This window comes from Drosophila rhopaloa, unplaced genomic scaffold (assembly GCF_018152115.1).
Source record: "Drosophila rhopaloa isolate 14029-0021.01 unplaced genomic scaffold, ASM1815211v1 contig_178, whole genome shotgun sequence".
NCBI lineage: Eukaryota > Metazoa > Arthropoda > Insecta > Diptera > Drosophilidae > Drosophila > Drosophila rhopaloa.
Genome location: NW_025335059.1, coordinates 6,998,604 through 7,024,673, shown reverse-complemented (window position 1 = coordinate 7,024,673; position 26,070 = coordinate 6,998,604). Strand labels below are relative to the sequence as shown.

The 26,070-nt window shown below is 44.7% G+C and overlaps 10 protein-coding genes, 2 non-coding genes and 1 pseudogene across 16 annotated transcripts in view; 8 read left to right on the top strand and 5 right to left on the bottom strand.

Moving 5' to 3' along the window:
- The first annotated feature begins 305 nt into the window (after positions 1-305).
- LOC108047518 (60S ribosomal protein L3) lies at positions 306-3,386 on the top strand. Of its 2 annotated transcripts, XM_017127725.2 has the most exons (6): positions 306-391; positions 630-822; positions 1,021-1,189; positions 1,857-1,992; positions 2,307-2,696; positions 2,929-3,386. In XM_017127725.2, the coding sequence occupies exons 1-6, from the start codon at positions 389-391 to the stop codon at positions 3,286-3,288; spliced, it is 1,251 nt and encodes a 416-aa protein (XP_016983214.1). In that variant the 5' UTR covers positions 306-388; the 3' UTR covers positions 3,289-3,386. The 2 variants fall into 2 exon arrangements, with proteins under 2 accessions (XP_016983214.1, XP_016983215.1); XM_017127726.2 differs by lacking the exons at positions 1,857-1,992; positions 2,307-2,696; positions 2,929-3,386 and adding an exon at positions 1,564-1,759.
- Positions 870-948, top strand: LOC123037594. The gene has a single exon (XR_006417567.1). It is a non-coding gene; the product is annotated as a small nucleolar RNA U43 (small nucleolar RNA).
- On the top strand, positions 1,293-1,372 carry LOC123037595. Its single transcript, XR_006417568.1, has one exon. It is a non-coding gene; the product is annotated as a small nucleolar RNA U83 (small nucleolar RNA).
- A 192-nt stretch (positions 3,387-3,578) lies between the features above and the next one.
- LOC108053724 lies at positions 3,579-4,676 on the bottom strand (annotated as a pseudogene).
- A 207-nt stretch (positions 4,677-4,883) lies between these two features.
- On the top strand, positions 4,884-5,869 carry LOC108053723 (antigen 5 like allergen Cul n 1-like). Its single transcript, XM_017136442.2, has 2 exons — positions 4,884-5,032; positions 5,082-5,869. Exons 1-2 carry the CDS (start codon positions 4,925-4,927, stop codon positions 5,754-5,756), a joined length of 783 nt encoding a protein of 260 aa, XP_016991931.2. The 5' UTR covers positions 4,884-4,924; the 3' UTR covers positions 5,757-5,869.
- A 299-nt stretch (positions 5,870-6,168) lies between these two features.
- On the top strand, positions 6,169-7,629 carry LOC108043506 (protein arginine methyltransferase NDUFAF7 homolog, mitochondrial). The gene is made up of 2 exons (XM_017122287.2): positions 6,169-6,528; positions 6,588-7,629. Exons 1-2 carry the CDS (start codon positions 6,205-6,207, stop codon positions 7,566-7,568), a joined length of 1,305 nt encoding a protein of 434 aa, XP_016977776.2. The 5' UTR covers positions 6,169-6,204; the 3' UTR covers positions 7,569-7,629.
- On the bottom strand, positions 7,565-9,975 carry LOC108043422 (GRIP and coiled-coil domain-containing protein 1). Its single transcript, XM_017122168.2, has 3 exons — positions 9,771-9,975; positions 7,880-9,713; positions 7,565-7,818 (listed from the first exon to the last, which is right to left on the bottom strand). The coding sequence occupies exons 1-3, from the start codon at positions 9,850-9,852 to the stop codon at positions 7,638-7,640; spliced, it is 2,097 nt and encodes a 698-aa protein (XP_016977657.2). The 5' UTR covers positions 9,853-9,975; the 3' UTR covers positions 7,565-7,637.
- A 375-nt stretch (positions 9,976-10,350) lies between these two features.
- On the bottom strand, positions 10,351-11,850 carry LOC108043680 (dnaJ homolog subfamily C member 17). The gene has a single exon (XM_017122522.2). It carries the CDS (start codon positions 11,549-11,551, stop codon positions 10,649-10,651), a length of 903 nt encoding a protein of 300 aa, XP_016978011.1. The 5' UTR covers positions 11,552-11,850; the 3' UTR covers positions 10,351-10,648.
- Positions 11,851-11,862: 12 nt separating this feature from the next.
- On the top strand, positions 11,863-12,480 carry LOC108043782 (DPH3 homolog). The gene is made up of 3 exons (XM_017122626.1): positions 11,863-12,089; positions 12,148-12,222; positions 12,281-12,480. Exons 1-3 carry the CDS (start codon positions 11,982-11,984, stop codon positions 12,356-12,358), a joined length of 261 nt encoding a protein of 86 aa, XP_016978115.1. The 5' UTR covers positions 11,863-11,981; the 3' UTR covers positions 12,359-12,480.
- A 213-nt stretch (positions 12,481-12,693) lies between these two features.
- Positions 12,694-14,911, bottom strand: LOC108043594 (arfaptin-2). Its single transcript, XM_017122404.2, is given in 6 exon segments — positions 12,694-13,028; positions 13,085-13,193; positions 13,259-13,427; positions 13,847-14,369; positions 14,427-14,469; positions 14,471-14,911. Coding segments are annotated over 6 exon segments (1,014 nt in total). The 5' UTR covers positions 14,636-14,911; the 3' UTR covers positions 12,694-13,023.
- A 143-nt stretch (positions 14,912-15,054) lies between these two features.
- Positions 15,055-16,112, top strand: LOC108043971. 2 transcript variants are annotated; one of them, XM_017122920.1, is made up of 3 exons: positions 15,055-15,090; positions 15,289-15,504; positions 15,568-16,112. In XM_017122920.1, the coding sequence occupies exons 2-3, from the start codon at positions 15,308-15,310 to the stop codon at positions 15,875-15,877; spliced, it is 507 nt and encodes a 168-aa protein (XP_016978409.1). In that variant the 5' UTR covers positions 15,055-15,090; positions 15,289-15,307; the 3' UTR covers positions 15,878-16,112. The 2 variants fall into 2 exon arrangements, with proteins under 2 accessions (XP_016978409.1, XP_016978334.1); XM_017122845.2 differs by lacking the exon at positions 15,055-15,090 and having other exon boundaries at positions 15,169-15,504.
- On the bottom strand, positions 16,050-17,856 carry LOC108043879 (chitobiosyldiphosphodolichol beta-mannosyltransferase). Its single transcript, XM_017122731.2, has 3 exons — positions 17,159-17,856; positions 16,540-17,100; positions 16,050-16,329 (listed from the first exon to the last, which is right to left on the bottom strand). Exons 1-3 carry the CDS (start codon positions 17,716-17,718, stop codon positions 16,110-16,112), a joined length of 1,341 nt encoding a protein of 446 aa, XP_016978220.1. The 5' UTR covers positions 17,719-17,856; the 3' UTR covers positions 16,050-16,109.
- Positions 17,857-19,151: 1,295 nt separating this feature from the next.
- Positions 19,152-26,070, top strand: part of LOC108044776 (protein tincar) — a 62,863-nt gene continuing 55,944 nt past the window's right edge. For 2 of the 3 annotated variants that reach the window (XM_044458825.1, XM_044458827.1), the window contains exons 1-2: positions 19,152-19,416; positions 20,864-20,951. The gene's annotated coding sequence lies outside the window, so the exon portion shown is untranslated. The remainder of the gene's footprint in view (positions 19,417-20,863; positions 20,952-26,070) is intronic. The other variant, XM_044458826.1, reaches the window with a different exon arrangement.

Genomic DNA, 26,070 nt, shown 5'->3' with positions numbered 1-26,070 from the left:
TATACAAATAAATTACCGTATGATGACCTATAATTAATACATTTTTCTATAGAATGCTTTGATACAACAATGTACCCACCTACTTTGAAATCAGATTAATTGTAACATTTAAATTATGATTTTTACAGAGAATTAAAATTAAATAACCAATTTTTAATGCTGGCCAGTTAACAGAGCCAAACCGAAAAGGACACAAATGGGTTGAGCACGAACTATGGTTAGCATAGATCAAAACCAAGGTTTGTCTCAGACATATGTTCTGTTAAGAGTAATTTTTAATACATAATTTAAACCGAAGGCAGCCACACTGCCATCAAATCGCAGCCAACTTCACTTCGCCGGGCAGCACTTCCCTTCTTTTCGTTTTCATCGTCTGAAGAGAACAGACATGGTAAGTTTCAGCTCACTAAAATGGGGTAAAATAAGTGAACAGTAAAGTGTTGGATGGTTCAAGTACATCAATTATGTAAAATGCCGAGAAATACTAGCGGTTGCTTGCACCTAATGACGTTTAGATGCATGCGAAGTTGTTTTATTTTGATAAATTGCGAATGCAACATCCACGTGTTCACCTAACCTTAAAGTGAAAAATGCACAGTTGCTGATGGTTTTTTCAACTTATTTTACAGTCGCATCGCAAGTTCTCAGCGCCTCGCCATGGCTCCATGGCCTTCTACCCCAAGAAGCGCTCAGCTCGCCACCGCGGCAAGGTTAAGGCCTTCCCCAAGGACGACGCCAGCAAGCCCGTCCATCTGACTTGCTTCATCGGCTACAAGGCCGGCATGACGCACATCGTCCGCGAGGCCGATCGTCCTGGATCCAGTAAGTACTCACTTTCACCTAAAGACTTCCGAAACTACACCCCTTCCATGATGAGTAAACTAGAAGATTTATGGTTAGAACACAACTGATTAACCGTGATTATCTCAACTAGGGCGGACTGATTAAGCTCATAGCTAGTTTATCATTGTAGAAAATATAGTGGCATGATATTAAAGGAGTTATTTTCTTCATTTACAGAGATCAACAAGAAGGAGGTGGTCGAGGCCGTCACCGTTCTGGAGACCCCGCCCATGATTGTGGTCGGTGCCGTCGGCTACATCGAGACTCCCTTCGGTCTGCGTGCCCTGGTCAATGTCTGGGCCCAGCATCTGTCCGAGGAGTGCCGTCGTCGCTTCTACAAGAACTGGTATGTATCGAGGACCACGTGTCTGCCCCACTCTCGTCGCCATTTTGTTTGTCCCCGGGTGTATACACACACATACACCAACCACGTGTTTTCTACTAGAGTCTGGATGATGATACGATGGTATCTGAAAGAGCAAACATTGTTGAGAAGCCTTCTACCATCTGCTGCCTTCCTTCTGATCGGCCTCCTAGAAAACTCTTGGTTGGTTTTGTACTTCAAATTTTATGAAATATCTTTTTTAATTATTAGATTTTTTAAATGTGTAATGAAATTTATAAGATTTTTAAGTGTACAACCCGGTGTGTAAACTGCCCTTAAAGAAACCCATTCAATTTAAAGAAACCCATTATTAAATGCAAAATGCAATCATAAAGTTCTTCGATCAGCTTGCTGAGAGAGCTTTTTAAATCGCTGAAAGTTGTGTGAGCTGTCAGTTTTTTGGTCTGGGGCCCAGCCCCTGGTTGACTGAAATTACTTGACGAGTGAGCACGACACGGAAGACTGCATCTCCGCTCGCCATTTGTTGCGATGAGGTGCACTTCCTGTTCTATCTCGCCCCACATAAACAGCGCGGCTAAGAAGTTGGAGTTGTTGAGACACCCCAATGGATTGCATCATGTCGCTCGTTTCTGACCATTGCATCTTCAACTTGACCATCGTCTACCAGGTACAAGAGCAAGAAGAAGGCCTTCACCAAGGCCAGCAAGAAGTGGACCGATGATCTCGGCAAGAAGAGCATCGAGAATGACTTCCGCAAGATGCTGCGTTACTGCAAGGTGATCCGTGTGATTGCCCACTCGCAGGTAAATATCAACTTCCCTAGTATTCCTTATTCACGACGTCCTTGGCCTTGTTGTGCCATTGGTGCTGGACCCTCGGGCTCGGTGCCTATGGTGCGCCTGGCCTAAAAAGCATCTTCGCTGTGGTTTTCAATGCACAGTTTAGGGATGCAACGTCGCAGAGCAAACTGCCCCTCGGGTGGCGGAGCTTGATATATTCCAGTAACGGTGCGGAGCCGCTCAGGCGATGATAGCGCGGTTAAACCATATCACGCACAGTCCCACAAAACAACCTACAATTGGGTGAAACTAACTTCAAATCTTTTCTCCCTTTATAGATCCGCTTGATCAAGCAGCGCCAAAAGAAGGCCCATGTCATGGAGATCCAGCTGAACGGTGGCTCCATCGAGGACAAGGTCAAGTGGGCTCGTGAGCACTTGGAGAAGCCCATTCAGGTCAGCAACGTGTTCGGTCAGGACGAGATGGTCGACTGCGTCGGCGTGACCAAGGGTAAGGGATTCAAGGGTGTCACCTCACGTTGGCACACCAAGAAGCTGCCCCGCAAGACGCACAAGGGTCTGCGCAAGGTGGCCTGTATTGGAGCCTGGCATCCGTCGCGTGTGTCCACCACCGTGGCTCGTGCTGGTCAGAAGGGTTACCACCACCGTACCGAGATCAACAAGAAGATCTACCGCATCGGTGCTGGCATCCACACCAAGGACGGCAAGGTAAGCAGTAGTAGCTATCAATTGCTTAGCAATAATCTTAAATTCGGCTATCAAAATCTGTTGCTCTGATGATAAAAAACCAAATAACAACGACATCGAAACTAAAAAAAACTTGATGAACCGTGATATTTATAATGATAGGACTGATCACAGATCTTAGCCAAATAAGATGAAATACCTAATGTTTTTCCCAAGATTACAAGTAGACTGACCCCATATTTCTCACTTGCAGGTCATCAAGAACAACGCTTCCACTGAGTACGATCTGACCGACAAGAGCATCACCCCCATGGGTGGCTTCCCCCACTACGGTGAGGTCAACAACGACTTCGTCATGATCAAGGGCTGCTGCATCGGCTCCAAGAAGCGCATCATCACCCTGCGCAAGTCCCTGCTGAAGCACACCAAGCGCTCGGCCCTGGAGCAGATCAAGCTCAAGTTCATCGACACCTCGTCGAAGATGGGTCATGGTCGCTTCCAGACCCCTGCCGACAAGCTGGCCTTCATGGGTCCGCTGAAGAAGGATCGTCTCAAGGAGGAGGCCGCCGCTACCGCAGCTGCTGCCGCCGCCGCCACCACCACCTCGGCTTAAGCAAAATGTTGTCAACGCTTAGTTGTCTGCTTGTTTCTACCGCCTACTGCTGCGGTAGGGCAGCGATCAATAAAAAGATTTTGGCTAAGCTAATATAATCAATGTCTTAAATTCGATCAACTGGGGAAAGACTGCTTCTACTTGCAATATTTCGCTTTATTACTCTAAATATTATCGATTCGGATCAGAGTTAACTTTAATATCCATTGTCTCAATATATTTGAATCACTTGGGTCGATTTTATTATAGATGTGGTATTCGCTTAATCATTGGCAAAATTAAATTGTAAATAGATTAGATTTAAATTTATTTGTTAGAACATCTTAGAGCTACAAGTTTTATAAACTTATTAGGGTACTAGTAATTGTTTATAATAAATAGAAAAAAGTAAACCTGAACCCGTTTCTCCTTAATTCTAACAACAAAAACCACAGTTGTAGAGTTCAGCTCTTAATATCCGCATAAGCTTTATATAAAAAGAAAAGTCATTAATCAAGCCATTATACATATATCAGTTCCTAAAACAGTTGGCTGCCGTCGACGACCTTCTCGTTGTCATATATCTCCTTGGCGTAGCACAGGTTGGGATAGTCGAAGGCGGCGCCATAGCGGTTCTTGCAGCCGGTAGTGGACTTCTCGCCGGGAGTGTACACGGGCTGACCCACGATGTTGGAGGTGGCGAAGTTGCAGGTGAGCACAAAGTGGTTGTAGAAGTCGCGAGAGAAGCGCACAGCGGCACAGCGGCACAGCCCACATGGGTGTTCTTCTCGGCCACGGCGATGGTGAACTTGGCCACTGCCTTGTTGGGCAGCTCTTCGGGGAAGCTGGCCAGGATCTCAGGGGAGGCATTAAGGCGCTCGGCGAACCAGTTCTCGATCTGCTCCTTAATTATCTCGGAGTCGGTATACTCGCTCTCCGCTCCACTGTAGTGGAAGATGGCGTTGTTCTGGCCGGCATAGGCGAACCTCTCCGTGCTGCGACACTTGTCTGGCAAGGATTCACAGGTCTTTACGTTGAGCAGGGCCAGGTGAGACAGCTCCTCGCACCAGGACATCTTGGCCATCCGAACGGCTTTAGGGAGGCCTTCAATTGTCCCACCTGCCACATTGTTGCGAAGCTCGTTGAACAGGGATAAAATCAACTTATGATGGGCATTGATTTTAACTTCTCGGACATCCTTGGGGCAGTTCTCACTAAAGTTCTGGTGGGGAGAGGGTTAATAACAAAAGGGATTGATTCCCATTACTTACCCCTTTGTTATTGCAGGCAACATGCTTATCCAGACATGTGGGCAGGGCACAATAGTCCACAGCTATGGCGGTACCAAACAAAACGGAACCAAAAGCCAGGAGCAGGACACCAGTTGTCATGTTAAAAGACTTTGCTTGAATTGCTCTTGACTTGAGACTGTCAAAACAGGCTTCAATGTGCGGTTTTTATAGCAGGTTGGAGCCCAGCCTAGTTAAATTACTACCATGATTATTAAGAATTTTGAGTTGGAAACAGTGATTCCTCCGAAAACAGCTGCCCATTTCGCAGTTAATTATTGCAACTCGAGGAATATGGCAGCAGTCTTCCATAAATAGAGACCCGCAACTATTGGCACTTCAGTGGGAAACCAACTGCGAAGAACACCATGAAGACTATCTTTGTACTAGCCTTCCTAATCGGAGCTACAATTGCCGTGGACTACTGTGCCCTACCCACATGTCTGGATAAGCATATTGCCTGCAACAACAAAGGGGTAAGATATGCCAATTAATGCCCTTCGATACTCATCCCTTTTCCACCAGAACTTTAGTGAGAACTGCCCAAAGGATGTCCGAGAAGTGAAAATTGATGCCCATCACAAGTTGATCTTATCCCTGTTCAACGAACTCCGTAACAATGTGGCAGGAGGTATAATGGAAGGCCTTCCCAAAGCCATTCGAATGGCCAAGATGTCCTGGTGCGAGGAGCTGTCTCACCTGGCCTTGCTCAACGTAAAGACCTGTGAATCCCTGCCAGACAAGTGTCGCAGCACGGAGAGGTTCGCCTATGCCGGCCAGAACAACGCCATATTTCACTACAGTGGAGCGGAGAGCGAGTATACCGACTCCGAGATAATTAAGGAGCAGATCGAGAACTGGTTCGCCGAGCGCCTTAATGCCTCCCCTGAGATCCTGGCCAGCTTCCCCGAGGAGCTGCCCAACAAGGCAGTGGCCAAGTTCACCATCGCCGTGGCCGAGAAGAACACCCATGTGGGCTGTGCCGCTGTGCGCTTCTCTCGCGACTTCTACAACCACTTTGTGCTCACCTGCAACTTCGCCACCTCCAACATCGTGGGTCAGCCCGTGTACACTCCCGGCGAGAAGTCCACCACCGGCTGCAAGAACCGCTATGGCGCCGCCTTCGACTATCCCAACCTGTGCTACGCCAAGGAGATCTATGACAACGAGAAGGTCGTCGAGGGCACTCAAGTGTTGTAGGCATCGATCAAATTGGATTGACAGAATAATTAGAAAAATATAATGGGGCTATATGGTTCACCTTTTTAACTTTTGTAGTAATATGCAACAGGAATAAATTCAAAATAAGTAAATAACGGCTTTTCAATATCCCATCAGCTGTTTTACCAGCAAGTGGACAGCCCTGTTCGGGAAAATTTAAATACCCTTTATTTCAGAAGAGAGAAGGCATATTGAGTTAAATTTAATTCCTTGTAAAAGAAAGTATCTGGCAAAATAAATACGTATCCACTTATAATATCTTTAAATTGATAATCTAGTTTTGTATGGTGCCTTACGACTCATTTAGGAAAAGAGTTTAGCATCTTATGTTATCAAATGAAAAATTAATACAGGGTGTCTCATGGTCGAGCAGAGGAGGTGCTCACTTTTCATATGTTTCTGTAGGAAATTTTTTAGCCGGTTCGAGATGTTACGCGAAGTTTTAAAGATCGGCAGCAGGCGCTGTTATAGCTACAAGTCCGTCCGTCGTCCCAGTTTGGGTGCCACCAGTCCTCCAAAGGTGGAGGCAACAAAGGAACAGTCAGGATCATCTCCTACAATAGAAAACGGACATGGCAGCCTTTCCAAACAGTTGCGGGCCAGGATTCTGGCAACTGGACCCATTCCTGTGGCGGAATATATGCGCGAGGTGCTGACTAATCCTCAAGCGGGTTACTATATGAACCGGGATGTGTTCGGGCGAGAGGGTGATTTTATAACATCGCCGGAAATATCGCAGATCTTTGGAGAGGTAAGCTACAAAGCATATCTCCATTAGTATGGCTCAAGGTAACCTTTTATTCCCCAAAGCTCGTCGGGATCTGGTTGGTGAGCGAGTGGCGCAAGATGGGTAGTCCCTCACCCTTTCAACTGGTGGAATTGGGACCCGGGCGTGGCACCCTGGCCAGGGATGTGCTAAAAGTTATCACCAAATTCAAGCTGGGCGCCGAGTTTTCCATGCACATGGTGGAGGTTAGTCCGTTTCTGAGCAAGGCACAAGCACAGCGATTCTGCTACTCCCACGAAACGGTACCAGAGGATTCGCAGTTGCCTCATTACCAAGTGGGTACCACGGCCACTGGTACGAAAGCCTTTTGGCATCGCCGACTGGAGGATGTGCCTCAGGGATTCTCCCTAGTGCTGGCCCATGAATTCTTCGACGCATTGCCCGTGCACAAGCTGCAACTGGCCGGTAATAAGTGGCAGGAGGTGCTTATCGATGTGGCTTCTGAGGGGGAGAAGGACTTCCGATATGTGCTATCACGCAGTCAAACTCCAGTATCGAGTGTTTTCCGTCCAATGCCTGATGAGACGCGCTCCTGTTTGGAATACTCCCTGGAGACAGAACGACAGGTGGGACTCCTGGCAGAGCGCATTCAACGGGATGGAGGCATTGCTTTAATTATGGATTATGGACATTTTGGTGAGAAAACCGACACTTTCCGGGCCTTCAAGCAACACCAGCTACACAATCCCTTGCTAGAGCCGGGCAGCGCTGATCTCACGGCCGATGTGGACTTTAAGTTGGTGCGGCATACCGCTGAGACGCGCGGAAATATCCACTGCTGCGGGCCCGTGGAGCAGGGACTATTCCTGCAACGGATGCAGGGAGAAGCTCGGCTGGAGCAGCTGGTGTCACACGCGCTGCCCGAGAACCAGGAGATCATTCGCTCTGGCTACAAGATGCTAACGGATCCGGAGCAAATGGGCAGCCGCTTCAAGTTCCTGGCAATGTTTCCCGGCGTGCTGGCAAACCATCTGAATAAATATCCCGTCGTCGGATTTAGTTAGTTTTAAAAGTAAGGTCTGATTTTATGGTTTTGAATATGTTGCACATGATTGTTAAACAAAATACGAATTCTATTTCTTTTGGAATGATGCATTGATCGCCTGCATCTCTGCGGTGGTAAATTGGAGCACCGCCGAGATGGCGTTTAGCATGTGGCGCTTGCCGTCCGCATCCCGGGTCACAATGTAGCTGATGATCACGTTCTTCAGGTACTCCAGATTAGCGCCCTCGCGCGTCTTGCAGCGCTCGAGTCTGAAATGAAAAAGGACAATGCGTTACTACTTGTTTAATATAGAGTGCGACATAGCTCCACCTGTCCACCTGCTCTTCCAGGCATTCGATCTTCTCATGCATCTCCTGCTGTGAGGTGACCTTGTCCTGGATGGCCTTCCTCAACGTGGACTCGGCCGCATACTTGGCCTTGCGCAGGGTGGTGATCTCGATGTCCTTTCGGGCCAACTCGTTGGCATAATGCAGCATGTGGCAGTTCTCGCCCAGTGACATTTTCTTTGAGCGCACCTTTAGCTTGCGCTCACGCTGCTCACCCTCTACCTCGACGCTGTCGGCATCGGAGGAGTAGTTAAAAGATTCTGCGGCGGCTTCTAGTGTGGGAGTGGCTAGAGTGCTGCCCACGCCACTGGCCGAGTGAAATACCTCGAAAGAAGTCTGCAGTGTCTTGATCTCCTGTTCCTTCTCATCGAGAAGCTGCAGCGATCTCTGACGCTGCTTTTGCAAAAGTTGCTCCAGTTCGTTAAGCTTGCAGCGTGTTTCGTTCTCCAGGTCCGCCTTTGCTTCCTGCCATTTGGTTCGCTCACTCTTCAAGGCCAAGCGCAGTTTCTCGCCCTGCTGTTTCAGATCGATTTCCGCCTCGTCGATGTTACGATTGAGCACCTGCACCTTCTCCTGGAGCGTCTGAATGTGCGAGTGCTGGAGCTGAACCTTTTGTTCGAGTAATTGGCGCTGCTGTTTGGATGCTTCTAGCATTTGCTGAGCTCCCTGAAGCTGTTGCTCGCAATGGGCGTGGCTTTCCGCTCGCGTCGATGTTTGGCCGCTTAGAGAGAGGATCTCACCGAGATCCAATGGATTGGCGGATCGGGCATTGGCACTGGTAAGCAGTTTCTTTAAGCGCACCATCTCGTCCACCAGCGTGGCCACATCCACATCTTCATTAAGAGTTTTTGAATTGGACGTGGGACGCACGTGGGCCTGCTCTAGGTCCTGCAGCTGTTGTTTCAAGGCATGGATGCTATCCTGATCCTGCTGACGCAGGCGATCGTAGCTGCCTACAGTAGTGCTGAGCTCCGCCAGGCGCGCCTCCAAACTGGCCACACGATCCTCGTGGAGAGCCGCCTGCCTGCGACTCTGATCCTCTGCCCGCAGGACACGTCGCTGTTCCTGGCGAATGGCCACCGCATGCTGCTCCTTTAGCTGCTGCATCTCCAGGCGCACTTGTTGCAGCAGAGCAGCACTATCCGCACTGGCGGCCGCAGCTGCAGACTGCTCCGCCTTGGTTTGGAATTGCTTTAGCTGCGATCGTGCCTCTTTTAATTGGAATTGCAGTTCCCGCAGGCGACTGTTCTCTGCCTCGTTGCTGACGAACTGCGTCTTAAAATTGTTCAGTTGCATCTCGATGTTGTCCTTCAGATGGCGCTCGTCGGCATAAAGCTTCTGCAGCTCGCGGATCATAAGCATCTGGTTGTTGGTCTCCTTCTCGCGTTCCTGCCGCTCCACAATCCACTTGGCCTTGACCTCGTCCACATCACTTTTGGCACGCGCGGTCTGTTCCTTGGCGCGCACATGGAGTTCCTGGATGGACTGCTCCTTTTGAGCGATTTGGCTGCGCAGTTGCTTCTTATCTGCCTGGAAGGAGGCCTCCATGCGGGATTTCTCGGCGGAGAGCGTTGCCAGGGAGTTCATCAGCGTGATGATCTGGGTCTGCAGTTGGCCCTCGGCTTGAGGGGCTGGTGGACCTGAGGCACCCTCGCCCGCGCCATCCGTTGAATCTGGTGTCTTACTGTTGCTTTGGGACTCCACGTCCCTGGCCGGGGATCCGTTTTCGCCCACCGCCGTGGCCTCCGCGTGCGCCGCCAGACTCGTCTCCAGCGCCTCCTTCTCCTTCAGCAGACCTTTGTAGGCAGTGACCACGTCTGCAAATTATTTAATCACTCAGAGTACACTGCAAGATCGCCAATGCAATTGTTTACCTTTCAGACGCTTCTCGTAGCGCCCTAGTTGCTCCTTCTGCGTGGAGACCAACGCCTCCAATTCCCTTTGCCTCTTCTCCATCTCGTTTTAAATTTTAATAATTCGCTTAACTTTTAGTTGGCTTATTCATTGAATTTACTTCTTTCCCGTGGCATTTTTGCATTTCCTTCAATTAACAAATTTTGGCAGCTGGCAGGTGGGGCTGCCAACTAGTCGGAATTGCTGAGCAACTAAAAATTACCGGTGATGTGATTTTAAAAAAATTAAAATGATTTTATTTTGAGTTTTTAGATTCTGACTAAATATAGTACTATAAATAGTTACCTAATGAATGCCAAGGGATTTTAACTTTTAAAATGTATTCATTGTAGTCAATTACAAAAGGTAGAAAGTAAGAATGCATATTTAAACTACAGCCCATATAAATAGAGTTTAAAAATGTGTATTTCCACAGGAAAATTAATTTGGCATTTTAAAAAACTAGCTAGATTATTATTTTAAGCAAATTTATTTCTTATCTTTAATTTTAACGAAAATTTCGTTTTTAGATTAAGAAAATATTTGTTGATTTCTCGTTAAAGTAAGTAAATTAAATTATATTAAAAAAAATTGAAATTATATGTTGAAGGGTTTTTTAAAATAGAAACTATGTTCGATTTTCTTTAGACTATGGTACAATGGTTTCTGAAAACAAGGTTTTGCTGTTTTTTGGCATTTTTTTTCAGAACACAGAGGTATTTATAAATACATTTTTTGTGGTGTTCTTTTTACTGAAACCAAAATATCATTTCTTCTTATTAATAAAACGAGGATGCTTTTCAGCTTTGTTTAGCTAAACCACTGAAAAAATCCGAAATAAGATTAACTAATTTGGAGTTTATTCATTTCCCTCCTCCTCCTTCATCATCTGCTCTATTAGCCGCTTCCGCTCCTCAGCCTGGCGCATCTTGCGCATGACCAGGTCTTCGTAATCCGTCGATGAGGCAGCGCTCCCGGCGGTGGATCCCTTGGATGGCTGCTTCTCTTCCGCCGGCGGTGTCACCCATTCGAAGTGCAGTGGCTTGGCGGGATCGCCCTTTTCGTAGGCCAACACCATGTCACAGGCTTCACGGGTGGCCAGCTCTACCATGGCGCGTCCCCGTCGCTTGCTGTTGACCACCAGGGCCACCACATCGCCGTACTTCTTGAGGTACTTGAGCAGCTGATCCTGCGTGTAATCCTGCCCGGCCTCAGCCTTCCACTTCATCTTGATGCGATGCTGGGCGGAATCGAACTGGGCCGGCTGTTGCAGGAGTCTCTGCTTCTCGGCGTGATTGCGGCGAAACTGCTCCTGCATGGCCCGCTGCTCCTCCTCCAGCAGACGGGATCCCTCGCGTCTTAACCGCTCAATTTGCTCTTGGAGCAGCTCCTCGTCGCTTTTGGCCACCGTGCTGTAGGGTTGACTCTTAGCCAGCTTGTGAAGTGCCGCCCGTTCCCGTTCCTCCAACTCCTGCTTAAGTTTCTGCCGCTTCCCATCCAACTGGCGACTCCTCAATTCCGCCGCCTTCTTGGCTTTGAGCACTTTGTCATAGGCTGCCCGGGCGGACTCATCGGTGAGGATCTCGAGGGCCTTGGACAACTCGTGGAAGCGCTCGACCGCCTGTGGATTGTCCGGATTCTTGTCGGGATGGCAATCGAGGGCCCGTTTTCGGTATGCCTTGCGTATCTCATTTTGGTCAGCCTCCAGGGAAATGCCCAAAAGATCGTACAGATTGATGTCACTGAATTTTTTGCTTGCCATTTTGTGGATGTGTATTTTTTAGATATAAATGTTTGAGTATTATAAAATATACCCTTGAAATAGGTAATTGCCAATAAAGAATCTGCTTAGCCAAATTAATCTGTTTTGTGAGACTATTTCGCGAAACTACTTAACTTTTTTAGGCAGCTAGAAATAAACGTACTAGCTAGCTATAAATAAAATAATATATGCCGGTTTAATGCATTATATAGCCCTTTTTCTTATTTCACAACAGCAGCCGGCTTGCAAAAACAAATGAGAAATAAAATTATTGCTCGGCCAATTGTTTACCAGATCAGCTGTTGTGTGCAACGAGTTGGCAGCACTGCAACACAACGTGCCTATTTGTTTGGCGTGAATTTATCTTAATCCTCACATTAAACCCTACATATAATGAATTCAAACCCTTAAAACAAGAAGAAAGTACGTCATGAGCATCTATCACGACGAAGTGGAAATCGAGGATTTTGAGTACGACGAAGAGGAGGAGATGTACTACTATCCCTGTCCTTGCGGCGATCGATTTCAGATCTCCAAGGTAACAAGGCGTATACGCAACGATTTCAGACCTTTTATAATTTGATGTTGTACTTCAGGAGGAACTGATCGAGGGTGAGGAGGTTGCCACCTGTCCCAGTTGCTCGCTAGTCATCAAGGTCATATACGATCCGGTAAGTGGCTCATCCAAATCAACTAGAAACCACCCACTCACAGATTGGAATATTTTAGGACATGTTCAAGGCAGAGGAAGATGAGGAATCCGTCCTGAACGAGAAACTTAGCGACTTGAAGCTGGAGAAGAACTAAAACTAACTTTTTGGTGTAATTAAATAGTTTTTATTTATATATTTTTATATAGACTCCATTTTAGTGTAAATAATACGTTGACTAGTAAAACAATGAATTCAAAATATGCAAGCTCGCGGAAACATTTCGATTTGTTATGGATTATTCGTTATTGGGTGAACTACAAATAATTTATACACACATTGTACAATATCTAGAATTAAAACAAAGGGTTAATACATTCAACTGAGCACTTTTTGGTCTAAGTGTTTTACAAGCAGAGCCCAATATGATAACCAACGTAAAGTGGCAATTTGGAAACACAAATTAAAGGAACTGTGGTGTACCAAGTGTGGAAATGTGAGTAATACATAGAGTTACATACAGTGGGAAGCGGTTGAAAAAATATATATATAACATACAGTTTACCACTTTCTTCTTACGGCTTAGGAATTCGACTTAAACTTTGCCTTAAATATTGTTACGGTTTGTCATGTAGCAACCAGGGGTTTGGCTTTTCTCGGCTTCTGATTTCTTTTAGAGAGCATGCTCGTTCAGCAAGTGAGTGAAGAAGGTCTTCATCCTTTCGATGCGTTTAAATGCCGTTTGCAATGTTTCGAGTGTGGGAGGGATTCTAATACTGATTCTACTGTTCCAGCCAGGATCCTGTGACGGCATTCGGTGACTTAAGCTGCAGTGAAAAGAATTTAATATTTAAATGCTTTAACAATAGTTTGCCAATCTCACCCTTTATGTTGAACTGCTTTAGAGTGCTTTCCAGTGCCATAGCATTGCCCGAGAAATAAGCAGCAATGGCATTGTGCAGCAGAATCAGTTGCTTGTGCATCACTTTAATCTGTTGGCAAAATATCGGGGATAAATCTAAATGACGCCGCGTTTTCGTATGGTTTAACAACTTACGCGATTCTCGTCAAGAAATTGCATTTTAACCGCCACGTCAGAGCGCAGCTTCTCGTATTGCTCCTTGTGCTGTGCATAGCTGCGCTGGGTCTCCTCCAAGGCTGCGGCCGAGGGCGTTAACTCCGGCTTGGTGTTTTCTAAGTCCATGCGATAGGCATCAAATTCGATTCTAAAAGCCAATCAGCAACATAGTTTTTTAAGAACAACGAAAATTATTAGCAAAAAAGTAAAGCTTGAAATAGGTTAACTTCTTTTATTTAACCGCAGTTGAAGTGACTAAAAGTGAACTTTTTCAAGAAAGTAGGGTTAAGTTAAAACTCTTATAGCAAACACATGAAAAAATGTAATTCCGTTCCATATAGGGGTTGCTATTTCTATAACCGGAATTATTTATTCGTAACGTTCAAATTTTTATTTTCCAAAAAAAGTGTTTTAGTAACACAAGCATGTACTTTGAAATTTGGTTAATCGCAAATTTTGAAGAACTTATATCATTGCTTATAGGGATTTAATAGCAATAAAGCTCAACATAACGCGAAATAAGGAGGAATATTAATTTTAACAAAAGGATTAATGGACTAGTGTTACCTGGCTGTTTCATATTGTCGTATCGTCAGCAGCGTGTCGTCGATCGTCTTGTTGCACAGCGTGTTAACCGATGAAATGAAGAAGTTGAGTGCGTTGAGCAGCAGCTCGCCATTCTTGGTGAGATTGCGTTGCGTCTCTGAGTTGCAGGTGAACTCCTTTTGCAGCTCGGGGTTCTTCTGGGCCAGATCGGCGAATGAGTCGGCCAGGGCGTGCTGTGTGACAACCACGTGCTGGAAGTGCGAGCTAAAGGCGCGCGTGAGCCTCAAGATGGACAGATACTTCCGCTGTGTCTCGCGCAGCTGTTCGATTTGGGCCTCCAGCTCCGAGTCCACGGTGCGCTGCGACTTGCCCAGCTTCTCCAGCATGATCTGGCGTGTGCACTTGTACGTGGATATGCTCCAGTTCTTGAGGCTGTCGATCTTGGAGGCGCTAGTGCGAATGAGGCTGCCGCTCCCGCTTTCCGTGGGGCTCATTATGCCATTGCCAGAAGGCGGGCTACTGGGCGACATGGGTGTAGTGGGTGCTATTGATTGATGTGGTGAGTAAGGTTGCTTGGCAGTGATATATGTAAGCGACTCACCTGAATGGTTCCTAAGTGGCAGACTGTTGGGGGCGGCAAAGGGTACCGCCCATGGCCCCATGTCCTCCTCCTCCGGCGATACTGTGGCTGCTGGCGCTCCCGAGGACCAGGCTGCCGCCTTCGGTGCCCGTGTGCACCGATCCACAGCTGTCGTTCAGCGATGGCGCGTCCTTCAGCATCTCGTGTATGCTACGCTCGCGATCCGCCATGGCGATTTCTCTCTTTCAGCTTCCGAAAACTATTTAATTGCCTGCGGAAAAGTACTTTTCCTGTCTGCCCGTCTGTGGGGGTGTGGATGTGTGCTTGGTGGACGACGGGGAAGGATGCGCATCTGCGATTCCCACACCAAAATCAATGACGACGCTGGGCGATGCGAGATTCCAATAGCCGTCGCCTATACTCTGAGCAATTTCGCAATCCTTTTAAAAATCAGAGAATATTCACGGTTTCCTTAAAACTGAAAATCTGTGTGACCGTGCGGTGGTTGTGTATTAAATACCTTAGTCGCAATAAACTCTGTCAGGACACCGGCATTTACGCTTAGTATTTATTGTTGGTTAAAAATATGATTTAAACAAAATAATTTGAGTATTCCCTAATACCCAAAGCCAATTTATTTTATATTTATATTTAGAAGATAAACAGAGAAAATCGAGCCCTTTCAGTGAGTTTTCTCCGATATTATAGGAAATATATTCCAAGTATAATTTTTAGAGAACCCAACTCTGTTTTGGTGTTTTAATAAAGACCACCTGCGGTCACATCAAAGCAGACATTCTATTTAATTTTGGGGGATTTCACGTTAACCAAGTGGCCTGCCTTATCAGTTTGTTATTTAATCCTTTGAATTGCGTCGTTTTAGTGCAGTAAGCAGATGCAAAATGGTGTACCTTAACTTTGTGTTTGGCCTTGGCGTGGTTTTGGCGGCAGCTGCAGCGGCTGTTTACTTTAGCTGGCCGAACTACCCGCAGGCGGCCCCTCATCGCCAAACGCCTAGGAATCGCAGGGATGAGGACAAAGAGTTCGACCAGGGTGCCAGATTGCATCGGAACTTCAGGGACCAGCGTTTGCGGCGCAGGTTAGTATCCAGGAGTCGTTGAAATCTAGGAATAGCCTTACCAAATCCTTTGCTTCCTTGCAGCGTGCCGGGCGACAGGTGCCCCGTGTGTCTACTGAATATGGAGCAGAGAGACATGCACCACATGAAGTGCGGCCATGCCCTGGACAACGCCTGTTTCGAGGATTATCGCTACCTGCGCAGAAACTGTCCGCTCTGCAACCAGACGGTTAATCTCAGCCTGCCCGGCGACAGTTGCTCGATTTGCTTTGATCCTCTCGAGAAAAACAATATGGTGCATCTGCGCTGCCAGCACGCACTGCATAGCGAATGTTTCCAGCAGTTCATGAACAGCGGAGCAAAGACCTGCCCGCTCTGCAGGGAGCAATTGTAGGAGCCACAAATTTCGTTCAGAGCTCTGCAATCAGATATATATTTCAACTAATGATGGCTCCCCAAAAAGAAATTTAAGGAACCACATATATTATCAGCAGAAGCAAGTGATATACGCTTGGTGCACAACAATTTTTTATCAACCAACAAAAAAAAATAGATAAGCAATCGAATGAAGTCTGTCTTAGCGTGTAATTGTCAAACGTTTTGTTAAATAAACAACATAAAATGCCTTAGAGGAATGCCTCCAGTACGGGTGCCGCAACGAGACGCCAGCTCTCCCGCCAACGCAGCTCCTGGAACTGTTGCAGGCTGCGCTGAAAGCCGGCTCGCGTCTCCACGATACTCGGATTTTTTGGAAAGTGCTCGAACCAGATGCGTAGCTGCTCGGCCAGCTGAACGTGGTCCCCAAACACAAAGCCATTCTCTCCGTGCTTCACCAGTTCGTTTAGGCTGTAACAAAAGATTGGTAATTAGTTTGTAAGTCCTATATAAGAGTTGTTTCTTCGCGTTATTCCAATATTTATATTTGGTAACCAAATTATTTTTATGAAAGGTTGCCAGTTAAAGACAAGATTTTTTAAGACTTACGGACGTGTTTTTAGATGTACACATACTAACTACAACTAGATTAGGCTGAAATTGACTGATTTTGGTACCCACCACTTGAAATCGTAGGCGCAGACGGGCAGCCCGCTTCCGAACATATCGACTACCTTCATGGGCAGGTCCAGACCACTAGTGCTCCAGTGCAGGCACACTCCAAGATCGGCGCTGGCCAGCACAGTGGGATAGTCCTCGATCTCTAGCCAGGGCGTGATCACCGACACCTTTTGCCATTCCAGCCGAGCGATCTCGTCCTTGTAGTGCTCCTTTTGCGGTCCCTTGCCGGTGATGATGCACAGCAGCGAAGGGTACACTAAGGGCTCCGCTTGCGCCGTCTTCTCGTACGCCTGCAGGGCGTTGAGAAGTATCCCAAAGTCTTCGTCGGGCGTCCAACTGGTGCTGGACACCAGAACTGCCTGTCGTTGGGGTTTGTACTGCACACTGCCGTTTGCCAACTTTTGGGTAAGAGCGGTGGCTTCCAGCACATCGGAATGGCTTGTGTCCTTGGTCTGAAACTCCGGGAAGTCCTTGGCCAGCTTTAGAAAAAGCTCGTGCTTCTGGGGCAGGTCGATGGGATGAAATTGAGAGGGCGCTCGGTCGTACAGAACGTTTACGGGTCTAAAAGTGGATCAGTGATTGGTTATTACTACCTTTAAGGGGTTAAAGCCAGCCTTACCCAATCCCCCAGTTCTGCTGCAGATCTTCCTGCATGGCCCGCGTCACACAGAAGTGCGTGTGGGCCTTGGAGCCGAAGTAGCGCTCAAGACGTCGCACCAGCCGGATCAGGAGACTCTGCTCCCCGCCGGACATCCCCAAGGCCAGCACAGTGTAGGTGTAGTTGTGCCAATCGATGGCCAGCTTGGTGCGGGTAAGGGCGCAGTACAGGTAGCACACGACCAGCGTGGGAATCCCTGGCGGATTCTGGACGAGCAGGAAGCTGGGCCGACCTATGGAGATGAGGGCCATCAGCAGGCTGAGCGTCTGCCAAAAAGCCTTGAAGAGCAGGCGCAGTTTGGGCGTGAGGTTCGTCACCGGCACGGCGGTCAACTCGTGGATGCGACACCGGGGGTGCTGGTTGAGAGCCTCCAAGGGCCGTGTCTCCAAATAGCCGATGATGTCCACGTTGAAGTTTTCCTCCAGCAGGCTCTGGGCATGGTACTGCATTCGGGGACTGCGCCCAATGTCACCCAGCACGATGACGCAGGCGTTGCGCTTCTTGGGCGGCACTTCCGTCATCGCGGGGCAGGAAAACTACGTGGGTTATCTCTGATCAACGGCAATTGCGCGTTTTGTTTTTGGTTGAATCCTGAGGAGGGGTGGGAACGCTACTCAATTGTTAAAAAATACCTTTGAACCTGGAGAAATATCGACGTTTGCGGATATCGATAATTTTGGCGGAAAACGGCGATGTTTGAACCACAAAAATGGTCCTCCTGTATTTGCTAAAAACTGCTAAGATATAGTCAATACTTAAACGGTTAACATTTTCCGTTAGCAAGTACACACTCCAACTTTAGCGGATAAATACGCACCAGGTAGCGGATACGGGCGCCGCAGGTAGCAAATACTGGCACCACTTCTTTCTCGCGGTTAATGATGCCCAGCCAAACATCGATATTCCAGATGTTTTGAAAATCAAATTTTCAGTTTCGACTCGCAGCGGCGCAGACGTCGCTTGGCGCGGACGGATATGCAATTTCTTGCAAGAAACCCAAAATAAATAATGTTGTTGGTAAAAAAAATAACAGAACTAAAGCAAAATCAATAAAGTATCACAAAATATCGGAGTCAGTGCAAATATTTAGTAAAATAAAAAAAGGGAATAAGAAGTTAGTTGCAACCATTTACAATGTTTGAAAAATAACGGAAAACAGGATGAAGTTGCAGATATTGCTCGCTAGAAAGCAGCACTGTTTCGAATGCGCCATCTGTAGGTTCTGTGATCATGAGTTTGAGAGTCAGTTGTCAGTCTAGTTTTAGAGCCACTGTTACTCCTTTTGAATACTGTTAACAATAGAAAAATGGCAGCGCCGGGATGGGGGTCTTGAGGGTGGCAACGCTGGAAGTCTTGAGGGTATGATTTCGGTCGTGAGGCTTGGGAGCGTTTCCTGCGCTTTTTTGAGGATCGTGGCGGATTTGGGGGAGCGGGCGCAACTTTTGGGGGCTTAGTTCGGGAAACTGAGAAATTGGGGAAAAACCGGTAAGGTTCAGTTTGACGGTCTGGTAGCACTGTATTTTGCACAAGGGTAACACGCGCGACTGGAAAACTGGTGTATTCGATCACTTTCCACGGAAAACTGATCGCGGTGACCTGCCGCCCACCCCCGGCTCCCGTCGACAGCACTTTTTCTCGCGGAAAATGCGGCGAAACGGAAAATTTCGCGACACACAGATTTCAGGTCCAGGCAGTGTGACCACCTTTGGGTTTAACGCAAATATAGGCGCTTTCTGGCCATTTTCTCAAGGCGTTACAGGACTTTCTGCGTTTTCTCCAAAAAAGGAATATAGTTTTGCCGCCTAGTGTGCGATATATTCGACACCGTTAGAGAATGCAAAACATCGATAGCGCCCTGTCAAACATCGATATTAATATAGATACATCGATATTCGCAAAACATCGATGGCGTGTATGTCGGCATCGACGTTCTTGCACCTCTAAATCGCGCGGAAATCGGATCGTTCGGACGTCACGTCGCGGCTGGTTGCGGCACTTTTCTAACGGGACATCAAGCTCTGTGTTTGTGTGTGCGCGTGTGCGTCAGTGTGCGTCAGTGTGTTTACCTACAAAGCTGTGCTACAATATTCGAAGCGACTAAGCTGAGATAGAGAAAATATTAATTAAATACTAAGTGGTGAGAGAAACAACAAAGGCAAAAAACAAAGTCTGTCCATATTGTGGTTTACCATTGGACTTCGAGAACAGAATATATTCCGGTGAGTAAAATATGGATAAGCGCTCCAACTGCCGTTATTTTACGCATTTCGCCGGCAAAACAAGCCGGTTTTCCACCCTCCATTTGGCGCCTGTCTGGTTTTTTGTGTGTGTAGGTGTGTGGGGTTATTTCAACCATCGAATTTCGATGAAGTGGAAATGCAAATTTTCCTACACCACACACTACAATTTCCGAACTTCAGCAGGTTTTGTTTTTCATTTATGCATTTTTATGCGCGTAGTATTTCTTGCTATCATAAAATTTGTCACACGACTGTCTGGGATTATAACTGTATGCACAGATGCGGTCAAGAAATTAAAAAAAAAATAATATTTTAATAAAATTATTGACAATGTGCCATTGATTAATAATTGTTAATTACTTTCAAATTTTAAGATAAATTTTAATAAATTCTATGAATTTCTAAGCCTAGATAGACTCTTAGACCCAAAAAAAAAAATGCACTTGCCTGATTACTTACACTTAAACTTAAAAGCTTAAAACAAAATATTATATATTGAAAATCTATTTTTCTTCCGCAAATTGTATTATTTTGGCCCCAGCTGTGTGAGTGCTACACGTAGTTTATCCCATTAGGCGCGTCTGCAATTCCTGATCCAGACGCGATATTCTCTACTTCCTGCGTCCTTCGCAAAAGGCCAAATAGCCAAACTGCCACCCCCAAAGGAGGCGTTGAACGGGGGGTGGTTGCACTGGGTGGTTGGGTGGGTGGTTTTCGGTGGGTTGCTGTGTTTCCTACGCTCGTCTCGTGGGGTTGGCCCGCAAGTTTCCACTCTTGATTTTTGATTTCTGTGCGGCTTTTTATTGCGCTGCAGAAGTTTTTGCCCTGCCGTCGCCCTTTTGCGCTCTTTTCCATTCTCTTTCCTTATGGCAGCATTCGGCATACAAAAGTTATCCTCGGTCTAGACACGGAATCAAAGGACATTTTTCTTAGACAGGTTTATGCGGTGGAATTAAAATCGCATTTTAAGGATGCTGGATAATACTTACTTACATACGTTTTTGAAATCACTGCAGCGAAAATTTGTTCCATTGAAATCCATATCTATTTCCGTTTAAAATATTTGTCAAGGCTGATGAACTTAAAGATAAATATGAATATGTATAGCACAATTTATTTTTACTGCTAATTTTGGTTAGGACCGTTATAAAATTGATTGTTTGTATTTCAACATTACACATCTAGGTTTTCTCTTAATTTAATGTTTCATGTTTTCAAGTTTCATACTTTCAAGTACTTTTTCATTTGAACTCGTATAAACTGGATACAATTTTACTTACATACACCCTTCCTGCAGCCTGCGACATTTCATTCATCATTTTTCCCTTTTGCAGGATTCAAATTAATTTCATGTCAAATTTATGTCACTGAATTTCGTTTCGCCAAAATAAACTTAAATAGTATTTCAAAAATTGTTCCTTTGCAGCTACTACACCGGAAAACATATCAAAGAAGGGATTATTTTGGACTGAAAAATTCACTTTAAAGGAGCTCGAGAGTAAAACCCGTGACAGGTAAGCTTTTCCAGCCAGTGCGTGTGTGCATTTCGGTGGGTGAGGTGTTGTGGTTGGGTAGTTTGGTAGTTGAGTAGGTGAATGGATGAGGATGACGGAGGAACTGAGGCAGTCAACCTGAATAGTCGATTATCGCTGCATCTAATTTGTATGCCAAAGTCGTCGGGCTTATGGCCCGCATGCAGACCGCTCCAAAGGCAGGCGCGAGCTATTTGAATAATTCGCATCATGGACTCTCGGATGCCTGGGATATATAGTCTCCAAATGGGGCAGCTGTTTATAGGGTCAGGGGGGAGGGAATTCTGATGAGACGGCGCCGTATGCAGGCAGCTGCATGAGCTTGTAAAATGCCAGCACACAATGCCAAATATCCTAAACAAACTTCCGCTTCGCAGACGTCGCCCCGACGGAGAGGTGGCTATAATTAAAAGCGGAGCGAATGAGAGGCCGTCATATGGCACAGGGAAGTGTGAGAGAGTCGGCAAGATCGAGGCAAGTGCAGTGCATCCAGGCCCCTTTTTCTATTTGCGCTCGTCTGATTTACGGCCCATTACTTAAACACACCAATGCAATGTTAGGATATTAGGGAATTACTTGATGAATTTACCTTAAAAAATGATAAGTTTTAATATAATTTAAATTTGTAGTTCATTCAGAGCTGGCAATTATAGGTCTTACAATTGTATTTCGAGTTTTTATAAAATATTGGCAAAGGAGGGACCTTTCTTTCTTTCATTTCATTTTCATTACTAAACCTAATTTTTTTTAATAATATGTATATATATTGAAAAAACACTAATTAACAGATTAAAACTAATGAAATGTTAAAGAAAATTTTAGTGGTTTTTCGAAAGAGTATATTTTTTGAACAATTCCGATTTTGAATTTCCAGAATGGCACATTTTGTAGACCTTCTAATAAACAGTCAATTTTAAACAATCTCAACCTTTAATACCTACAATTTTCTTTCAGTGCAGCGCAAGATCTTTTGCTGGGCACCGATCAACATCAATTGTCTTTGACATTTTCCAAATAACAATCGACAAATGTTCGCTTAAGGGAAACAGGGAAAATAGCTGCGGAAGTGCTTGTTTCGTCTTTCATTCTCTATCTCTAATTCTCTCCATGCACTTCAATTTGTGAAGTGCTTTCTCCATGATAGTTGTTGCGAGGGGATGATGAGACGCAGGAGGGGGTGTTGCCTTAAAAGGAGGGCGAGGGTAATCGAGTTCAGTCGCCACACGTGACAAACATGTGGAACAACTTGTGCCGAGATGGTAAACTACTGGCTATCAAAAGGCAAATTACGCGAACCAATTCAGGTAGCAGAAGACATAGAGAAAGATAAAAGATAGCGAAAACAGTATCTTCGGGTCAATGGCTAAAGTTTGTTCACTCCTCTTAGCAATTCTACTTCTAAAGAAAATGGCAAGTTACGCATTAAGAACCGCAACCGTATTAAAGTTTTTCATCCTTAATAAAGCTATTTAATAGCTGCATAAAAGAGAGAATCCAATAGAAAACAATTATAAATTGTTCTTCCTGAAAGAATAACCATTTAAAAAGATATTTACATCCAAAGCCATCTATTGGGAATGGTTTAGTCTTTATTTGATAATATTTTTTGAGGAACCAATGACCATTTTTAAAATTATTTGATATACATAGTGTGTATTTAGCAAATAAACTAACATCTATTTAAATATTTCTTTTGAGGTTTTTTTTTCGAATTAATCCACAATTACAATTACTTATTAACCATAATATCATATTATCAAGCGTAGCCAGGAGGAATAGTTTTCTACCTTACCGTACCGTATCTGAAAGATTCAATTTCCGTGTAGTCACTGCAAGGTGCTTGAAATTCCGTTAAACTGTCGGATGCAGATGTCTCGTCTCCAGTCAGAGATGCAAGTTGCTAGCGGGTCATTTGTGCTGACGCTTTTATCCCCGCACGTGGACACGCGAATGACTGACTGACTGGCAGACTGAATGACTGACTGACTGACTGACTGACTGACCGAGTGAATGACTGACTGACTAACTGACGGGCACGCAACAATTGCGGCAACAACAACTAACTGGACGGAGAAAGGTAAGGGAAGAGGAAGCGAGTAACTTTTTCCTTCCCAGGTTCTGCCATCCAAATTTATGCAGTCCCTCTAAATGGAGGAGGTCATTGGGGTGGGGGAATGCCGGGTGAGTGCCCTGGGCAACGACAACTGCAAAGTGTTATTAAGTTGAGTTGTTGTTGTCACTATTGTTGTTGTTGTGCTGCTAGTACGATGGCTCTTTTGTTGTTATTCTCTTTTGTAACTACAGTGCCAACTCTAATACTCGAACAAATTATAGAGGACAAGTTTTATACAGTTTTATAGAAAATTGGTAGTTTTAAACTTGTGGCATCTAAATATTAAATATTTTACAAATTCTTAAGCTAAAATCAGAGAAAAACAATTTTCACTTCTCACTTAATGGTTTGCTAAAACGAAAGGTACAACTGATCTTAATGATTTATTTTAATAAAAAATTGTTTTTGTCCTATTTCAATGCATATTTTTAATAGTTAGTTCGATTTCAAAAAGTTTAAAGTCTTTAAGTCGGCGTAAGAAACTTTGAGTTAGTAAAGTTGGACTGTATATTTGTGTTGTCACTGCTCTTTCTCATTGTTGGCACTTGCTTTTGCTTGTTGCCTTTGGGCAATATTTTGCACCTTTTACGTTTATTGTGACATTATGCTTTGAATAATGGACGACACAAAAACAACAGCAGCAGGGCAAACACTTTTTAGAAGGCATGGGGCTTGGCGGGGGAAGGACGACTTTGTTGGGTTAGTGCCTGCCACTTTCCTTGTGTATTTTGCATCCTTTTTACATTATGTTTTGATTAAAAACTGAGCCACAACTTCGCCGCAGCAGATGGCAAAAAAAAAAAACAACTGAATACACAGAGAGAGAAAATCACGAGAAATGCAAACAAAAGGCCCGAGAGCAAGGCAAAGGCAAACAAAACATAACAAAGTGCGGTGTGTACGGAGTCTGGTCAAGGAGAGGGGGCGTGGCAGTTGGTGGGCGGGTAAATAGCTGCCACTGCGGCGGTCACTTTCAGGACATCGGAGCGCAAAATAAAAAATGCTGCGGCTAAGTGAAAAATGCTGATTAAAACGACCAAGACCAAGAGCCAGCTTGTGGCTCTCGGAAATTTATAAAAAAGCATGAATTACAAAAAAATAATCTGCTATTTCACTCTTAATATCTTCATAGCTGCTGTGCAAATAACTCAAATGTCATTTTAAAATATCCCGATTACAGCATCACTGAGTCTTTTGTGTAATTTTAATTAAAATGTTCTGTCTAGCATGACAGCATGAAAAATTTTAAGGTATGATTCAGTCCTGTGTTAAAATGATTCTTTCATATTTGACTTTATTTTATTGATAAAAGTATGGAACGTATTTCAAGATTTTGTTGATCTCTTCTACTTAAATTATCTTCTTAAATTTTTGGAAATTATCATTCTTATTACTTTAATATCATCATTGGCTTTTCGTTTAAAAAAAAAAGTTTATATAGTGTTGTTTTTTTATTTTCTTCTTATAACAAATATGTCTTTAGGTAATTTGTACGAGCATGTTTGTTTTTAATGTCAACATTGTACAAGTTGAATCGAATTTTAATGAGACTTTCGTGTTGGCCATGTAAAACATAACTTATTTAGTTGGCCACAAAGTTTTCATTTTTCACGTCACGCTTTGGAAACCAATTAAAAATATTCCTTTAAAAAGCGAAGAGCGGCCCGTGTTACATGTGCCAGGACACGGGACTTGGGATAAAGGATACAGGACACGCTTTTCTGAGCTGAGCCGGTGGCTTGTCACACCTCCCAAAAAAATGAAACAAGGAAAAAAACAAAAAAGATAGCAAACTTCGGCATACCGAAGTTTTTACACCCTTAAAAATTTTTTTTATTTCGATTTCGATGATTAAAAACAGTAGCTTACTACGTGGATATATGATATAGATGTTTAATATACAATTGAAACCGAAATTCTATAATCGTTAAAATTAGTACGTTTTTTACTTTTTATTTTTCCCCCCAAATTTTCCTAAGGTACTTCTTGCAAAGTTTCAGTTAAATGGGTTATTAAGGACTAAGGATTGCGTAGAAACGGTCTCACAGACATGGCTTGGTCAACTCACCTGGTTATGCTGATGAAGAATATATAAGTTTATAGGGTCGGAAATGTGACTTTCACTGTGTTGCAAACTTTTGAATACAATTATTATACCCTCTGCAAGGGTATAAAAACAAAAATGCGAACTGGCAAAGGAGCAGCGAAACCCGACTCCTCTGCAGTTGGTAAACTCCGTTGCCACAAAGTGAGTGAGTCATTATGGTGGCAACAGGGGGCTTCTGTGGCCAGAGTTTGGATGGGGGAGACGAGGGAACAGGGTTTGACGTTGGCGCCTGTCCGTTTTTTGCAAATGAGGTTGGCCAAATCTTCCCAGAAGGATGTGTAACTGCGTGTGTTTTCGGGCCAGCTGCATTGTCGGGCAATTAAGCGCTGTCTTTGGCTGAAAATAAGCTTCGTGCACTGCGAGGAACTAGATGTTTAGAAATCGAAGAACCTTAAAATAATTACTGCATTCTCTGGGACTCTTTTAAAGTGATAAATTAGAATGTAATAAGTCAAAATGTTATCTTAAGACTTTAAATATGTTTAAAGATAAAGAACGATTATAATTAAACATAAACATACACGGTCTCGATCATGCCAAAATTTCTTAAAATTAAATATTACACTTATCAGCAATCTAAGAGCTTTTGAAGCCTAAAGTGTATTCATTAACTAATTTTTAATGGAAAGTTTAGCACTTGTGTATAATGAGAAAAACGATTTTCTTGTGGAAAACATTGGCTCTCCCGTTTTTATTAGATCAACTTGTTTAAATTAACAAAATGAATGGGCAAATATATTTCATTAGTGGGTGGAGAGGTGCCAAGATTGTGATGGCTCCATTCCCCCCAACCACCACCTGCCCCTCTTTTTCATTTTACCATCTTCAATTTGGGTTCATTGTCGTTTCTCGTGGCTTGTAATCAAACAAATGACTGTGCT

Coding starts and splice junctions, on each gene's coding strand:
- LOC108047518 (XM_017127725.2), top strand. Junction 823..1,020: donor GGCCGATCGTCCTGGATCCA/GTAAGTACTCAC, acceptor CTTCATTTACAG/AGATCAACAAGAAGGAGGTG. Junction 2,697..2,928: donor TCCACACCAAGGACGGCAAG/GTAAGCAGTAGT, acceptor TCTCACTTGCAG/GTCATCAAGAACAACGCTTC.
- LOC108053723 (XM_017136442.2), top strand. CDS start 4,925: ATGAAGACTATCTTTGTACTAGCCTTCCTAATCGGAGCTACAATTGCC. Junction 5,033..5,081: donor TTGCCTGCAACAACAAAGGG/GTAAGATATGCC, acceptor CTTTTCCACCAG/AACTTTAGTGAGAACTGCCC.
- LOC108043506 (XM_017122287.2), top strand. CDS start 6,205: ATGTTACGCGAAGTTTTAAAGATCGGCAGCAGGCGCTGTTATAGCTAC. Junction 6,529..6,587: donor TATCGCAGATCTTTGGAGAG/GTAAGCTACAAA, acceptor TATTCCCCAAAG/CTCGTCGGGATCTGGTTGGT.
- LOC108043422 (XM_017122168.2), bottom strand. CDS start 9,852: ATGGAGAAGAGGCAAAGGGAATTGGAGGCGTTGGTCTCCACGCAGAAG. Junction 9,714..9,770: donor CTACGAGAAGCGTCTGAAAG/GTAAACAATTGC, acceptor AATAATTTGCAG/ACGTGGTCACTGCCTACAAA. Junction 7,819..7,879: donor CTGGAAGAGCAGGTGGACAG/GTGGAGCTATGT, acceptor TTTTCATTTCAG/ACTCGAGCGCTGCAAGACGC.
- LOC108043680 (XM_017122522.2), bottom strand. CDS start 11,551: ATGGCAAGCAAAAAATTCAGTGACATCAATCTGTACGATCTTTTGGGC.
- LOC108043782 (XM_017122626.1), top strand. CDS start 11,982: ATGAGCATCTATCACGACGAAGTGGAAATCGAGGATTTTGAGTACGAC. Junction 12,090..12,147: donor ATCGATTTCAGATCTCCAAG/GTAACAAGGCGT, acceptor GTTGTACTTCAG/GAGGAACTGATCGAGGGTGA. Junction 12,223..12,280: donor TCAAGGTCATATACGATCCG/GTAAGTGGCTCA, acceptor GGAATATTTTAG/GACATGTTCAAGGCAGAGGA.
- LOC108043971 (XM_017122920.1), top strand. CDS start 15,308: ATGGTGTACCTTAACTTTGTGTTTGGCCTTGGCGTGGTTTTGGCGGCA. Junction 15,505..15,567: donor GACCAGCGTTTGCGGCGCAG/GTTAGTATCCAG, acceptor GCTTCCTTGCAG/CGTGCCGGGCGACAGGTGCC.
- LOC108043879 (XM_017122731.2), bottom strand. CDS start 17,718: ATGACGGAAGTGCCGCCCAAGAAGCGCAACGCCTGCGTCATCGTGCTG. Junction 17,101..17,158: donor CAGCAGAACTGGGGGATTGG/GTAAGGCTGGCT, acceptor ATCCACTTTTAG/ACCCGTAAACGTTCTGTACG. Junction 16,330..16,539: donor TGCGCCTACGATTTCAAGTG/GTGGGTACCAAA, acceptor CTTTTGTTACAG/CCTAAACGAACTGGTGAAGC.